Source organism: Fukomys damarensis, unplaced genomic scaffold, assembly GCF_012274545.1.
Source record: "Fukomys damarensis isolate Sample0158 unplaced genomic scaffold, DMR_v1.0_HiC HiC_scaffold_24, whole genome shotgun sequence".
NCBI classification, from domain to species: domain Eukaryota; kingdom Metazoa; phylum Chordata; class Mammalia; order Rodentia; family Bathyergidae; genus Fukomys; species Fukomys damarensis.
Window position 1 is genome coordinate 68,449,042 of NW_022900936.1, and position 15,245 is coordinate 68,464,286.

Sequence of the window (15,245 nt, forward strand, 5' to 3'; positions counted from 1 at the left end):
GCCCAGTTTTTGATTGAGTCATTTGTTTTTTGGGGTCTATTTTTTTTTTTTTGGTACCAGGGATTCAACTCAGGACATTGAGATTGTGAGGCAAGCAGCAGAACCACTGAGCTTTGAGTTCTATATATATTCTAGATTATAGGTCAGTAACTCCTAGGCCATGGCCACACAGCAAGAGAAAAGTAGGGGTAAGCAAGTAAAACTTCCATTGTATATACAGCCAGTCCCCATCACTTACTTTACCACCTGAACTCTGTTTCATTAGTGTGGCATTAGATTCTCACAGGAGTGCAAGACCTACTGTGAGCTGTGCAAGTAAGAGATCTAGGTTGTGCACTCCTTATGAGAAGCTAATGCCTGATGATCTGAGGTGGGGCTGGAGCAGTGATGCTAGCACTGGGATGCAGCTGCAAATACAGATTAACATTAGCAGAGAGGGTTTGCTGCACAGAGACCACAGCACATCAACTGCTTGCAAACTCATATCAAACCCTGTCAGTGAGTGGCAAGTCACAATGAGGTTGCACCTTGTGGCAGGCTTGTAAGTGGCAAGTAAGTTGATGTATCTGGTGGGAGGCTTTAAGTCAGAACCTGCCACTTATTTCAGTCTCTGTGTGATTGTCCTAGTATTGTATTCACCACTGAAGCACTTCTCTCAGTCACAGTTTTGTTTGCCTACAAGCTCTTGTCAAAACGAATAAAAAACAAGCATCACTGGAGAACTTCTTTGAAAAGTGAGAGAGACCCAATGATGAGACAGAAGACTTTAAGACTACCAATGAAATGAAAGCTACATATACAAGATAATACCAGGAGTCCTGCTTAAGGTATAGGTTCATTGCAGCAGATGACTCATATTCTCCAAGCCTTCTTTGTATATGTGATAACATATCCATGAATGCCATGAAACCTTCAAAACTGCTTTGCCACATAGTGACTAAGCACACTGTATTAAAAGATGAGCCTTTGGAGTTTTTTGAAAGAAAAAATGTGAACACTAAGAACAGAAGCAATTATTGAAGGCTACCACTTCATCAAATGTGTCAGCTAAAAAAAAAAAAAGCTAAGAAGCCCTTTACTATATAGGTGAAGTGCTGATTCTGTCTGCTGCTGAGAACATTTGTATGAACTTTTAGGAAAGGCTACAGTGCAAATTGTGGCATGTGTTCCTCTTTGGCATCATAACTAGACAAATTGACTAACTAGCAGGGGATTTTGAGGCATTGATTAGAGAGGGGGATATTGAGGATATTGATTGGAGAGGATTAATAAGTCACTGTGGTTTGCAATCCAGATTGATGAGTCTACTGATGTTGACAACAAGGTAACAATACTTGATTTGTGTGATTTATTTTTCAGGAGGATGTGCATGAGGATATGGTATGTGCACTGCTGCTGCCAACCAATAACACAGCTGCAGAATTAGTTAAGTCTTTGGATAATTAAATATCAGGAAACTGTATTGTTCATTTTTTGTTAGTGTATGCATGGATGGAGTGGCTGGCATGACTGGGCGGCTTTCTGGCTTCACTGTTCAGGACAAAGAAGTCGTGAATGTGAGTTTACCCACTGTATCATTCAGAGTAAAATGCTGGCTAGCTGAAAAATGTCAACTGAACTTAATGCTTTGAAGATGTGATTAAAATCATCAATCATATTAAAGTACATGCATGGTTCTGTGAAGAGAAGGACACAGAGTACACAAAGCTTGTCTTACACACAGAAATGAGACAGAATTTACAGGGAAGATCAGTGGCTAACTTTTGAGTTATGAGAGCCACTCCAGAGATTTCTTTTAGAAAAACAATCACATTTTGGTGACACAGAATGGGATGCCAAACTTGCTTACTTATAATGCAAAACTTGTCATGTTTCAACTTGGTCATTGAACTCAAATTTGTGACTTCAGAGACCAACAACTATGTTCAAGTTAGCAGATAAAGGGGATGTATTCAAAGCCAAACTGGGATTATGGGGAGATGAGTGAACATTAGGATCTTTTGATACGTTTTCACTTGTTTGCCATTTCAAACATTAGCAAAGATCTCGAAAGAGACTGAACCAGGGAATTTTTTTCTTCCAGCCGGGGCGCCATTGTCTAGCTCAGCTTTCAAGAGAATTTGAGCATTTACTTCCCAACCGCAAAAGACCTCTGAATTGGGAAGGAATGGATCTTGATCCATCTGTGAATGAGCCAGGTGAGTTGACATCATCCATAATAGAAGATCAACTCTTTGAGATCACAAATGATGGTGATCTTAAAAGTATGTTTGAGACCATTTCAAATCTCCATACTTTTTTGGATTTCCATTTCCAACATTCTATCTTTGTGAACCAGGGTTTGTTGTTGTTGTTGTTGTTATTGTTTTGCAGTAAGAGCGACAAGACCACAAGATAGACTGGACATCAGCAACACACTTGGGGCATCAGTGTCTTCCAAATGGGAAAAGAAGTTATCCCACACTATGGTGAATTGAATAATTAATTCATCATCTATTATAGTTCAATAATTACAGAAATAAATCACAGAACAAATGTAATGTGCTTGAATCATCCTGAAACAACACCCCCTCGGCTTTTTTTGTCATTCACAAAACCAATCCCTGGTGCCAAAAAGGTAGAGACTGCTGTTCTGGGTATTAGATCTCTATCAGAAGAATAGCTGGTAAATGTTTTCTCATCCTGTGGGTTGTCTCTTCACTCTATGAACTGTTTCCTTTGGTGTGCAGAAGCTTTTTAATTAATTTTTTTCCTCATTGAGTTTATTGGTACATTTTAGGTATACATTACAGTTACATTCATCATTGGGATCTTGTACCTTTACATGACAGGTCTTGGTTCTCATTTTTTCCCCTTGCCCCTGCCCTCCCTTCATCCCCTCCTCTTCTAGAAGCCCCATTTGTTGGTATTTGGCAGTATTTCTTGTGCTACTGGAATTCCATTCAGGAAGTCCTTGCATATATGCCCATGTCTCTAAGCATTTCCTAATATATCTTCCAGCACGTTAAGTGTTTCTGTTTTTGTATCTAGGTCTTAGATGCATTTTGATTTGATTTTAGTGCAGGGTCAGAGATGTGGGTCTATTCATTCTCTACACATGGATGACTAACCAGCATGATTTGTTGAAGAGATACATTTTCTTTAGCATATGTTCTTAGCCCTTTTGTTAAAGATCAGGTGGCTAATGGTGCATGGAACTCTTTCTGTGTCTTCTATTCTATTCCATTGGTTTACATGTCTGTTTTTGTGCTAGTACCATGCTCTTCCTTTTTTATAACTTCATAATATAATTGAGATCTGGGGTTATAACATCTCCCATTTTGGTCTTTCTGCTCAGTATTTCTTTGGCTGTTCTGGGTCCTTCTGGTTTAACATAAAACCAGATTAGGGTTATTTTTTCTAATTCTGTGAAGAATGTTGTTGATACTTTGATAGAAATTTCATTCCATCTTTTTATTATTTTTGGCAATATGGCCATTTTGATAATGTTGATTTTGTCTATCAAGGAAAGGGGGATGTCTTTCCATTTTCTAATGCCCTCTTCAAACCCTTTCCTCAGAGTACTATAGTTTTTATTATAGAGGTCTTTCACCTCCCTGGTTAGGTTGAATCCTAGGTATTTAATTTGGGGGTGGGTGCTGGGGATTGAACTCAGGTCCTTGTGCTTGCGAGGCAGGCGGTGGAACCACTGAACTAAATCCCTGGCCCAGTATTTAATTTTTTTGAAACTACCATAAATGTGATTGCTGTCTTGATTTCTTTCTTGGTGAATTCATTATTGGTGTACAGAAATGCTATTGATTTTTGTGCATTGATTTTGTATCTTGACACTTTGCTAAATTTATTAGTTCTGAATCTTCTGGGGAAGTTTTTTGGTTCTTCTATGTAAAGGACCATGTCATCCCTTTTATTTCTTTCTTTTGCCTGACTTCTCTGGCTAAAGTTTCCAGTATTATATTGAAGAGGAGTGGTAAGAGCAGACACTTTGATCTTATTCCTTATTTTAGAGGGATCATTTTCAATTTTTCTCCATTTCATAAAATGTTGGATGTGGGTTTTTTCTTGAATGGGTTTTATTAGTTTGAGTAAGGCCCTTCTACACTTATTTTTGACAGGGTTTTTAACATGAATGGATGTTGAATTTGTCAAAGGCTTTTCCTGCATCTCTGGAGATGATCACATTATTTCACGGATGATCTTATACATACAGGTAAGCCCTTCCCAACTCAGAAGAGGAACATGTCCTTTGAGGTCAACCCCACTGACCCATTTCTGTCACTATAGATAGTTTGCAGTTTTTAGAATTTTATGTAAATGGAATCATACAGTTGTACTGTGCTTTATTTTGTTGTTTTGGTCACTCAGCACAATTATTTGGAGATTTACCCATGTAGTATATATTAACAATTTCTAGTTTCTGTATAGTATTTCACAGCATGAATGTACTATGGTTTGTCAGTTCATCTGGTGATGGACATTTGGGCTGTTTCTGCCTTTTGATTGTTACAAGTAAAAGCGTAATAAATATTCATGCACGAGACTTTATGTGGACATATGCTTTCGTTTCTCTTGAGTAAATATTTAGAACAGAATGACTGCATTGTATGATGGTATAAGTTCAGCTTTTTCATAAACTGTCTACCTACTTCCCTAATGTTTGTATAATTTTACATTCTGTAAACAGTATGTGAGAGTTCCAGTTGTCCCCATCCTTGACAATACTTGGTACCATCAGTCTATAATGCTGGCCATGTCATTTGCGACTCCTGATGACAAAGGACTGAGCATCTTTTCATATGTTCATTAGCCACTTACTGCTGTTATTTTGTAAAGTATAGGTTCAAATAATTGGTCTGTTTTTAAATTGAGTTAGTTGTCTTCTGGATTTCTGCCATTGTTTCATGGCGTTTTTAGCCTACTAAATTCACTTTAAGAAAGGCTAACCAAGGACCTAGGAACATTGGAAAAAGTGAACTAAGTTCAGGTAATTAGCTGCAACATCTCAAACACGGGGTCCTCTATCCCTTCTCCTAAATCAGGAAAAGCAGCCTACTGGCCTTTCCTGCTTAGGTCCAGGATATCAGAGGAGTACAGCTCAGGGGATATCACCTGTGTCTGCTAATGCCGCCCTATGTGTACCACAGCTGTCCACACAAGAAGTCCACACAACAGCTGGGTATTAAACAAAGAGCATGGCAAGGGAGGGTTGGAGCACTGGCAGCACCCGGTGCCCTGACCCATCTGCAAAAATATGGGCAAGAAGAGAGTCAGGCAGTCTTAAAGATGAATCAGTGCTTGCTGTCTCTTCTGCCGCCCCTGACTCCACCCTCAGCGGACCCCAACATTTCAGGGTTGCCAAGACCACAGGCATACAGCAGCTCACCTGGGGAAACGCTTCTTCCTTGTTGCTGGTACTCCTCCCGGGTGAAAGGGCTCCTTCCTGCCATCTCTTGGCTTCCCAGTGTGGTGTTTTCATTTATCCTAAGTGAGGATAGCATGTCAGTTCATAAGAATCAATTGAGAATCCTCAGATGCTACATTTTTCTTGTGGCAAGAGAACCTGGGTCAGGACCGTTGCCCCTGGGAAGGTAAGCGTGCAGTGTTAGGAAGCCCTAAGTCTCATTCTTCAAAAGAAGCTCCTCAGTAAAAGTAGTATTTTTACCTCCATTTGTCATATTCTTTGTTTTCTCATATGGTTAAAACCCAAGCAGGAAAAGGAAGTGATATTTATTAGCAGAACCTCACAATATTCTAAATATTTATCTATAAAGCAAAAACTTAGATCCCATTTTTTTGTGGGGGGTACCAGGGATTGAACTCGGGTACTTGTGCTTGCAAGGCAGGCCACCAAACAGCTGAGCTAAATCCCTGGCCCTCCCATTTGCTTATAGTAAAGATTTCATACATACATGACTTTCACAGAGTCAACTAACAAGAGGTTTTTTGTTTTGTTTTGTTTTATCCCCTAAGACAGGGTCATTCCATGTAGTTCAGCCTGGTCTTGAAGTCACTATGTATCCCAGGCTGGCTTTGAACTTGCAGAGATCCTCTTGCCTCAGCCTCCCAAGTGCTGGGATTATAGGCATGCACCACAACACATGGCCAGAATATCTTCAAGGGTGATCTTATCAATGATTCTTTCTATGATCTTATCAATGATTCAAATGGGGCTTGATTGTTAATACAGGGGTTTTGTTTGTGTTTCTTTTTTCTTTGGGGTACTGGGCTTGAAACCAAATGTCCATTCATCTGAGTCAGTGTTTGACTATTTGGGTAAACAGATGAGAGCTACATTGGAGCTGTTTAGGGTTGGAATATGGGAATCCCAAGTTGGCCAAATAGAGGTGCTCAGTACTCACCTGCTCCTCCACAGAGAACTAAAGCAAGAGGCTGTAGCTTCATTTGGAGGTCAGTGACCACAGGAAAACACTGGAAGTCACCAAGAGGAGACTGGGCTTTTTAGGATTGGGATTTGGTCTGCCAAGCACTCCATTTTAGTTACTTTAGTTCTTCAAAATGATACTGTGATTAGACTCTCTGGAGGATTACATAAAACCTAAAATATCTATCAAGATTGAATTATGAAGCCCATAGAATTTTTTCTGCCTATAGGATCAACTATTAGGATACTTTTAAAGCCCTATGTGCTTCTCACTAATTCTAGCCCCTTGATAGACAAATAAGTATAACCTTCCCAGATTCCATAATACTAATTATTTGTATCATATTTAAATAATAAGTAAGGCTAGCCAGTGTTTCCCTCTCTAATTCAGGAAACCATTCCTAGAGAAATGGCTTGTGGAAAAGCAATCTTCTCAACTCAGATATTTAATTGATGATGTTTTGACAAGTCAATCTGCAATTCTGGCACTGAAATGAATGTTTCATTTGGTGGTCACTTTGCACGAACAAAGTCCAGGTGGCTGTTTAACTGATACCAGGTACTTGAGGCATCTTTGTACAACACGAAGCAGGGAACACAATAGGGACCGTCTCTATTCTCTGGGAGCTTCTAGGAGCTGAGGAGTACTGGGGGTTGGAAGAAAACAGATAATACAATTACTTCAGAGAGTGATAAAAGTTATGAAGGGAATAAAATGCAACAATGGCATAGGGACTTTCTGAGACAGGAGGTGCTCCTTTAAAAAGGTTGGTCAGGGGCGGGGGATATAGCTCAGTGGTGCCGTGTCTGCCTGGCAAGTGCAAGGTCCTGAGTTTATTCCTGTTTCCACAAAAAAAAAGAAAAAAAGAAATTAAGAAAAAGCCTGCTGTTCAAACATCAAGACAAAAGAATTTCAGGGCCTGGGGATTTAGCTCAGTGGCGCTGCTGCCTGCCTTGCAAGTGCAAGGAACGGAGTTCTATCTCCAGTACCAAAGAGAGAGAGAGAGAGCGAGAGAGAGAGAGAGAGAGAGAGAGAGAGAGAGAAAAGCATTTCAGGCAGCAGTAGTAGTGCAAAGGCCGAGAGGATAGAAGATGTTTTGTGTATTTGAGAAGCACCATGATTTAGAAAGAGATTGGGAGGAGGGGATGTCAGAAAGGCCTGGTCTCACAGGGTCTTACAGTATGCACAAAAGAGTAGAGATTTTGTTCTCAGTGCAGTCACAGGAAGGCATGGGAACCAGTCAGGCAGGAAGAAGACAGGAGAGAGCTTCCTTCACCACCTGAAATGAGCTACTCCATCCGCTTCACCCCACTCAGTCCCAGTCAGCTTCCTCCAGAGCCTTCATTACAGTATGAAAGGACTTTGACTTTTTGTTGGTTTATTTGTCTGTTGACCTTGTCCCGGGCATCCAGAACAGCTGGCGTAGCACATGTGCTCAGTAAATATTACAGAATAAGAGAATGAGTGGGTTCATGCCATCCGATTTGGTCTAGGTACAGGGAGCAGGGAATGGAAACTAAGACATCGTATCATGCTGGGTATTTAAACTCAGTGCATCTGGGTAATTTATTTTCCAGAATTAGTTGTCATGATCAAATGATTCACAAATGTAAATTATAACCAGTAAATAAATAAGTGGGGAAAGAACTTTCCAGCCATTTTAAAGACACGCTAATACTAAAATAAAAACGAGTGTTTTTATGGGTCAGGTATTTAGCTCAGTGGTGCCATGCCTGCCTGGCAGGTGTAAGGTCCTGCGTTTGAGACCCGGTACCAAAAAAACAATGCTTTACATCTTTTTATAATGTGTACATAGATAATATCCAACTCTAGTGAGGGTGCAAATAACATGCTTACATAGAACTATATGGCTTCTAAAAGTAATTTGGCAATAGGTGTTAAGAGCTGTGAAAAAAGATGTTTCCCCCTTGACTGAGAAATTCACTTTTGGAACTTTATTCTGAGAAAATAATGGCAGGTGATGATGAATGCAAACATGTTTGCTGCAGTGTAATACACGATACGAAAAGATCAAACACACAGCCCGCGACAGAACTTTATTCTGAGAAAATAATGGCAGGTGAAGTGATGATGAGTGCAAACATGTTTGCTGCAGTGTAATACACGATACGAAAAGATCAAACACACAGCCCGCGACAGGACTGCAGCTGGTGGTGTGTGGTGGCCGCCATGATGATCGTGTGGGTGCAGGGCTAAGAACAAGAGCAGCAACAGTGGGAAGTGCTGGTTTCTACCGCGGCAGGATTGTACGTGGGAAGGTAAGGGTCTTTTTATATCTCTAAATTTAAAAATATGCCTCTGTGGAGATAAGCACTGGAAAGAAACAGACAGATGAATACGGCTTGATTTGTGGGTGGGCTCTTCTCTCCTCACACATACGTGAGCACTGACTCTGGAGATGCATTTCACACCAACCTACATCTTCTACAGGAGCAGGTATTGACTTTCTGAATCCTGGCTTGTAAAATTTCATAGTTGTTTACCTACCTGCCCCTAGAGTTTAGCTAACTCTTACTCTTCTCTGGTTGTTGTTTGGTTTGGTGTCATGAAAGACTTGATGTGCTTCTTAACTGCATTTTATCATTTGTCATCTGGAATTAAACTCCCAGGAAGTTTCATAAAGGAACTTTCCCCAGAACATAGTTTGGCTTCTCACAACTTCCTTCTCCACTAGTTGAGTGAAATTATGGGAAGTGTGACTGAGGTCAGAAAACTTTGTCCTGGAGCCCACAAGTGTGGCTCAGATTTACTGGTGGGCGAAGCAAGTGGTTCAGGAGATTATAACATTGCCCTCAGGGGTGCTAGCCCTGGCTTGGTAAACTTTGAGAGAATTGAAAACAACAGAATGGACCTGTGTGGGGTTTACCGTGGTTCTGGATTGCCCCTGCCCACCTTCCCCAGTCCAGCTATTCCTAAAAAGAGAGACAGGCAAGCAGGGCAGCAGTTCTCAGAAGGTGTTCTCCAGAGTAGAAGTACCATTGGCACTGGGGAACTTTCAAAGAAAAGCATTTTCTCAGGCTCCAGCCAGACCTCCAGAATGAGCAGTCCATTTTAACAAGCCTCCTAGCAACTGTGAAGAGGGGCAGGGTTGGGAACCATTGCTCTCTGGGCGCATGAGGTGATCTAAAGCATTGCTGGACTGAGCACTGGGTAATGTCAGTTCACTTAGGGGGAAAGTTATACCTTTCCAATTTATTCCAGTTATTTTGGAATCTCACTGGTTACCAGTATATCTGTAACTATTTTCTAATGTTAGCATATTTCCTTTACAAGGAAGAGAGATCAGATCTCAGGCACAAAGTCTTTGGCAGGCAAAGAGATCTACCTCTACCTGAAATCAATATTTTATTTTTATGGTATTTATTTTATGATTATTTTCTATTTATGGCCAAGGAAACTAGTTCTTTATTTGCAGTGGTGACATAATGACTATTTAAAAAGTAAATTCATTTAGATTTTTAAAAAGAGCTCAATTTCAATAAAATATATGTTACGAAAGAATAAAGAATGATGTGTGATTTGTCAAGAACCCCAAGGATGTTACAAATTTGCCTGAAGATGGGGAACACCATGCAATGGCACTTTGTAGGGTAAATGGCAGAGAAGAGGGCCTTTAAAATTTTATTAAAAAAATACCTTGCAAGCACCAGGTCTCGAGTTTGATCCCCAGTATCCCCTCCCAAAATAATAAATAAATAAATAAATAAATGTGAATTTTCAATCCCATGAAAAGTGTCACATCACACTAAGAAAAAAGAGAATTGAACAAAGCTGATACTAGAGCTGAACTCTGAACTGTTTTCCTATAAGCTTTCAAGAAAGTCCCTCCCTCCCACAGCTGTCATCTTGGGAGAACAGCATGATGTTTAAATAGACAGTCAAAGCTGAAATTTGACTGGAAACTAACCCTGTAATCGGTAACCAGACCTTCCTTTTCATTGCTGTTACTCCACATTACCTATGAAGGTTCTCTTCCAAGAGGAAATCTTTGATTTCATTTTCTCAGGCAACTTTTTCTTTATGGCCAATTTGGAATAAAACTTTGAAATGTACACATGAGACAGTTAGAGCATCAGGAATCAATTAGGTATCATGATGTTGAGGCTCTTTAACCAGAAAAGATAAAGAGCCTGACCAGGCTCGCTGTTAGCAATGGTGAGTGGGAACCAGGCCTCATATGGAGTGGCAGGAAGGGGATTTACACAGCCTTCAGGAGGGGAATCCAGCAATATTTCTCATAGACTTTAAAAAATGGACATATCCCTTGACTTAGCAATTCCATTACAGAAATGCAACCTAGAGAAATAGCCAAACATATGATAGAATACATCTTTACCGAAATATCATTAATAATAAATATTTTATAGAAAAAAATATAAATGACATAAATGACTGAAAGCTGGGGATTGGTTAAGACAAATTCAGTAAGTTAACAAGATAAGCTTTATGTATCATTAAAGCTCAGCTTAGGTTGGCAACAAAGGAAAACTTTCTATAGTATTATATTTCACTAAATGTAAGTAAATCACAAAACAATATATACAGTGAAATACTACACTTGGGCCCCACCAGCCTGTGTTGGGTTTTGACCTTCCTTCCTTCCTTCACCAAATTCTTTAGTGTATCTGTGAGTGAAAGCCGCTATTCTAGGCTCTGGGAATATAGTGACCAGCTAACAACAGCATCCCCGTGATGGAACTCTGTGCAAAACGCTGTGAAGATGAACTTCAGGGGATAGTGAGAGCAGATAAAGCTGGAAATGTTGCTCATCTGGTAACATTCTCTGTTAAGAACAACATCCAGCAGAGGGGACACAGAGGGACACTCAACAACTAGTCCATGACTGACTCTCTAGGGGGCAGTTAATTTCAGTACCATCCTGGTCAGAAGCTACCATGCAGAAAAGGACCAGAAATGACCCCTGCCCCTGACCTCCTTCCCTGACTCTGGACCTCATTGTCCAGTGAGACTTCATGGACACTTCTCTTTAGGGATCCTCTTTCCTCCTGTACAGTTTAGCCTCAATCAATCAATGTTTGCATTTGCCTTAATGCTATTTGCAAAATTAAAGTTACCTCCCTCCTTCAGAACTTTCTGTGCCTGTAAATCATGGGAAGAGAGCAAGAGGTGGAAGGTTGGGCAGAGCAATCTGTCTACAGAACTCTCCCTTATAATAATCTGCCCTGTAAACATTTGTAGTCTCTTGGGAAATACCTCCTTCTGTTCCAATAATGTCTTATTAGAGGTCTGGGGTTTTGAATTAAAAAACTAATTACCAATGGACACAGCCTCTTGGACCCTTTTGTCCCCAAGAAAAACAAGTTTCCAGAGAATACCTTGATACTCTTGCAAGGCTGGGCTATTATGGTAGTGTCCCATTTTGGACTAAGTACTGGTTAGCAAGAAGGGTAATTTTCCCCATACTCCACCCCAGAGAATTAAAAGTAAGCTGACAACCACTCAGAGCCACTAGGATAGCTGGTATGCAAAAAAGCACTGCAATCTGTTGTGAGGATTTGGAAATATTAGAACTCTCAATCATGCTAGTGGAATGTAAAATGGTACAGCCAATCTGGAATACAATATGGCAGTTTTTCAAAAAGACATAGAGTTACTCATTGATTTACCAATTCATTCTCTAGTTATATACTTAAAAGAAATGAAAATATACCCATACAAAAACTTGTACATATAGTTCATAGCAGCATCATTTATAATAGCTAAAAGGTAGAAAAATGTCCATCAATTAATGAATAGATAAGCAAAATGTGGTATACATACACAATGGAATGTAATTTGGCCATGAAAAAGAATGGAGTTCTGCTATATGCCATGGCATGGATGAAACTTGAAAATAATTAGCTAAATAAAAGAAACCAGAAACAAAACATTATATAAGACAGAGAACTTTTGTAAATAATCAAAAAAACCTACGAAATTTTAGGAAAATGTAAAATGACTTCTGCTATCTCTAACAGCAATTTGCTTTGTTTAGTTCAAAATGAACAGACACCGGAGGCACTGACCATGAAGTGGAACATCTGGCCTCATCCCTGACCTTGAACACCCCATTCCTGTGTACTAGAATTTTAAGGTAAGCTAGACAAATCTTAAGGTAAACTCCCTAACTTCAAGGAATTGTTACATCTGGGTTAAAGTTAACTGTCTTCTTACTGTAATTTGTACATGGGTAATGTGAACTGAGGAAATAAAATGTAACCACCTGAATGAGATAATAGCGGTAAATCCCATAGAGAGGAAGCTGCAATCGAGTACGAGGTTGATCACTGGCATGGCTCTTAGTGTGACTGAGCTTTTGTTGACAAAATACACTTTTTATTATTTTACTTCCATTCACCTTGTCTCTATGTGCATGTCACTTGCCAATTCCTTCCACAACAATATATTGTATAATTCTGTTTAAAAGGGAGATTATAGAGATAGAAGGTAGGTTAACAGTTGTTCAGGGCTTGGGAAAATTGGAGAACAGTGGCTAAGAAGTACCAGTTTCTGATTAGGATGATGTTAATGTTTTTAAAATTAGTTGTGGTAATGAGTTGTGATACACTGAATTTAAATGGCTGAGCTATAAAGTATATTAATTTTATCTCAATAAAGCTGGAAGACACTGCCCAGCCATGCGGGGAAGCTCATGGCTCCTGCTCCTCCATCTCCAGTGCCCTGGGCCTCCATCTGAGCAGACTGGTGAGAAGCGCCCACTGCCCAGCAGTGCGGGGCCTCTGCAACACCCCACACCCCCCGCTCTTGGGCCTCCTGGCTGTGCTGGTACCTGGATCCACACTGCAGAGACACAGGTGGTCATAAAGGCTATATTATTCAACTCCAGAAGATAGAATGGAAGTGAACAACAACAATAAAGGCACATCAGACCTCTGTAGTTGTTAAATTGGAGGGATCACCACCTTCCAGCAGAACATGGACTACCTTCAGGGGAAAGGCAGCTGGAACCTGCAGTAGAACCTTGCAGAGTTCAAACCTGCAGGAGGTCAGGAAGCCCAATTTGGGCCTTGCAACCAGAATTCAGCCTGAATCTCAAGGGTCTGCTACTGGCTAACTGAGACTAATTGCTTTAGTTCTGCACATTGCTGCCCACATTGTCTATTATGACAGCAGAGATATACCCTGAAAGAGGCTCTTCAAATTTTTTTCTTTATTTTCCTCTTATTTTTAATTAAAAATTTTTATTTTTTCCCATTCTGTAAATTTTTCCTTTTTTCTTTCTTTTTCCCACTCAGTCTCTAGCTTCCCCAAGTTATTCTTCATCTCCCTTTTTGTTCCTGTTCCTGCCCTAATTTGGATTTTTTTCTTTCTTTTTCTTTTCTTCTCTCAATTGTCATTAGTTTCAAAGGAAAGTGAGTAAAATTTATAGCTTCCCTATTACTGTTAAATTGTTCTATTCTTGTCTTTGTTCTTGCACTGTCTTTCCCTCTTGTCTTTAGCAGTTTCCTAGGGTTTGCATGATCATCCTGTGTCCTCTGGCTTCACTTGAAACCTTCTCCTATTCTTTTACCTATCTATTCCTCTCCCCACCAACTCCTTCTAAGTTCCCATCCTGAAGGGTAAAGTTGCAATATTGAAGAATTTATTCACTATAAATATATTTAGGGCTGGTCCTTGATTTTTATTTAATTCATATGGTTAAAGGTGATAGATTAATAACTACCACAAATGGTCAATTTCTAAGCTGTGCTTGATGCTATCGTGCTGCTGATTGTATCAATTGTGCTAAAGGGTTGTGATTAACTTAATAAATTGTCCTTTCTGATATTATGAAAATGAGAGTGTCCCTCAGTCATTAGAAACTCAAAACCTGAAGAGCAGCTATATCAGGAAGATTGAAGTGCTAACCCAGGAATTAAACCAAGGACAGCACCAACAACAAAAATAAAAATGAGAAAACACTCAAGTAAGGCACAAATAGATTTCCAGTTCATCAAAGGCAAATTCTAGGGAAAACAATGTGGAAAAGTTTGACAGTCATCCACCAGGACACCCTGAACTCATAGCACAGGAAGTAACAAAATGTATCAATCAGACTAGAAAAATCAAAACAGAAATAATTTCCCAGATAACTGTAGAGATGGTGAGCACAATGAAAGACATGATTAGAGACTCTAGAACAGAAACAGACAAAAAAAAAAAAAATAGGTGAGCTCAGGACCATGATAGAAGCCATAAATGCTGAGCATAGGAAAGAAATGGAAACCTTGAATGCCCAACATAGGAAAGAAATGGAATCCATGAAACAGATTCAAACAGATATCCAGGAGATTAAAAACTATATGGAAAGCATTCACAGCAGGATGAATGAATGTGAAGATAGAATATCATATATAGAAGCTAGGGTTGCAGTCAGTGAGCATGAAAAGAGACATCTCTTAGAAACAGTAAGGGATCATGAGAAATTGATCCAACAACTCCTAGAAGATGCAAAGAACAATAACATAAGGCTGATAGGAATCCATGAAGTAGCAGGAGAAACTACAAAAGACTTAAAAAAACTATTCACAGAATTAATGACAGAAAACTTCCCAAACAGAGGGGAATAATATGACATAGAGATAAGTGAGGCATATAGGACTCCAACTAGCCATGATAAAAAATCTATACCAAGACATATAATAGTCAAGATCCCAGAAACCCAACAGAACAACAAAATACTTCAAGCAGTTAGAGAAAAGAAAGAAATCACATGCAAAGGAAAACCCATTAGAATAACAGCAGACTTTTCAACAAAAACCCTCACGTCAAGGAGAGCCTGGAGTGAGGTATTTCAAGCCCTAAAAGAAAACAACCTCCAACCCAGACTGATGAATCCTG

General features: G+C 39.7%; 1 protein-coding gene across 1 annotated transcript in view; it reads right to left on the bottom strand.

Annotated features, from left to right (window-relative positions):
* Positions 1 to 15,245, bottom strand: part of Muc13 (mucin 13, cell surface associated) — a 61,811-nt gene that overhangs the window by 28,546 nt on the left and 18,020 nt on the right. Inside the window, exon 2 of the mRNA XM_010618280.2 lies at positions 5,384 to 5,481. Coding sequence (XP_010616582.1) covers positions 5,384 to 5,447 — 64 coding nt within the window. The 5' untranslated portion in view covers positions 5,448 to 5,481. The remainder of the gene's footprint in view (positions 1 to 5,383; positions 5,482 to 15,245) is intronic.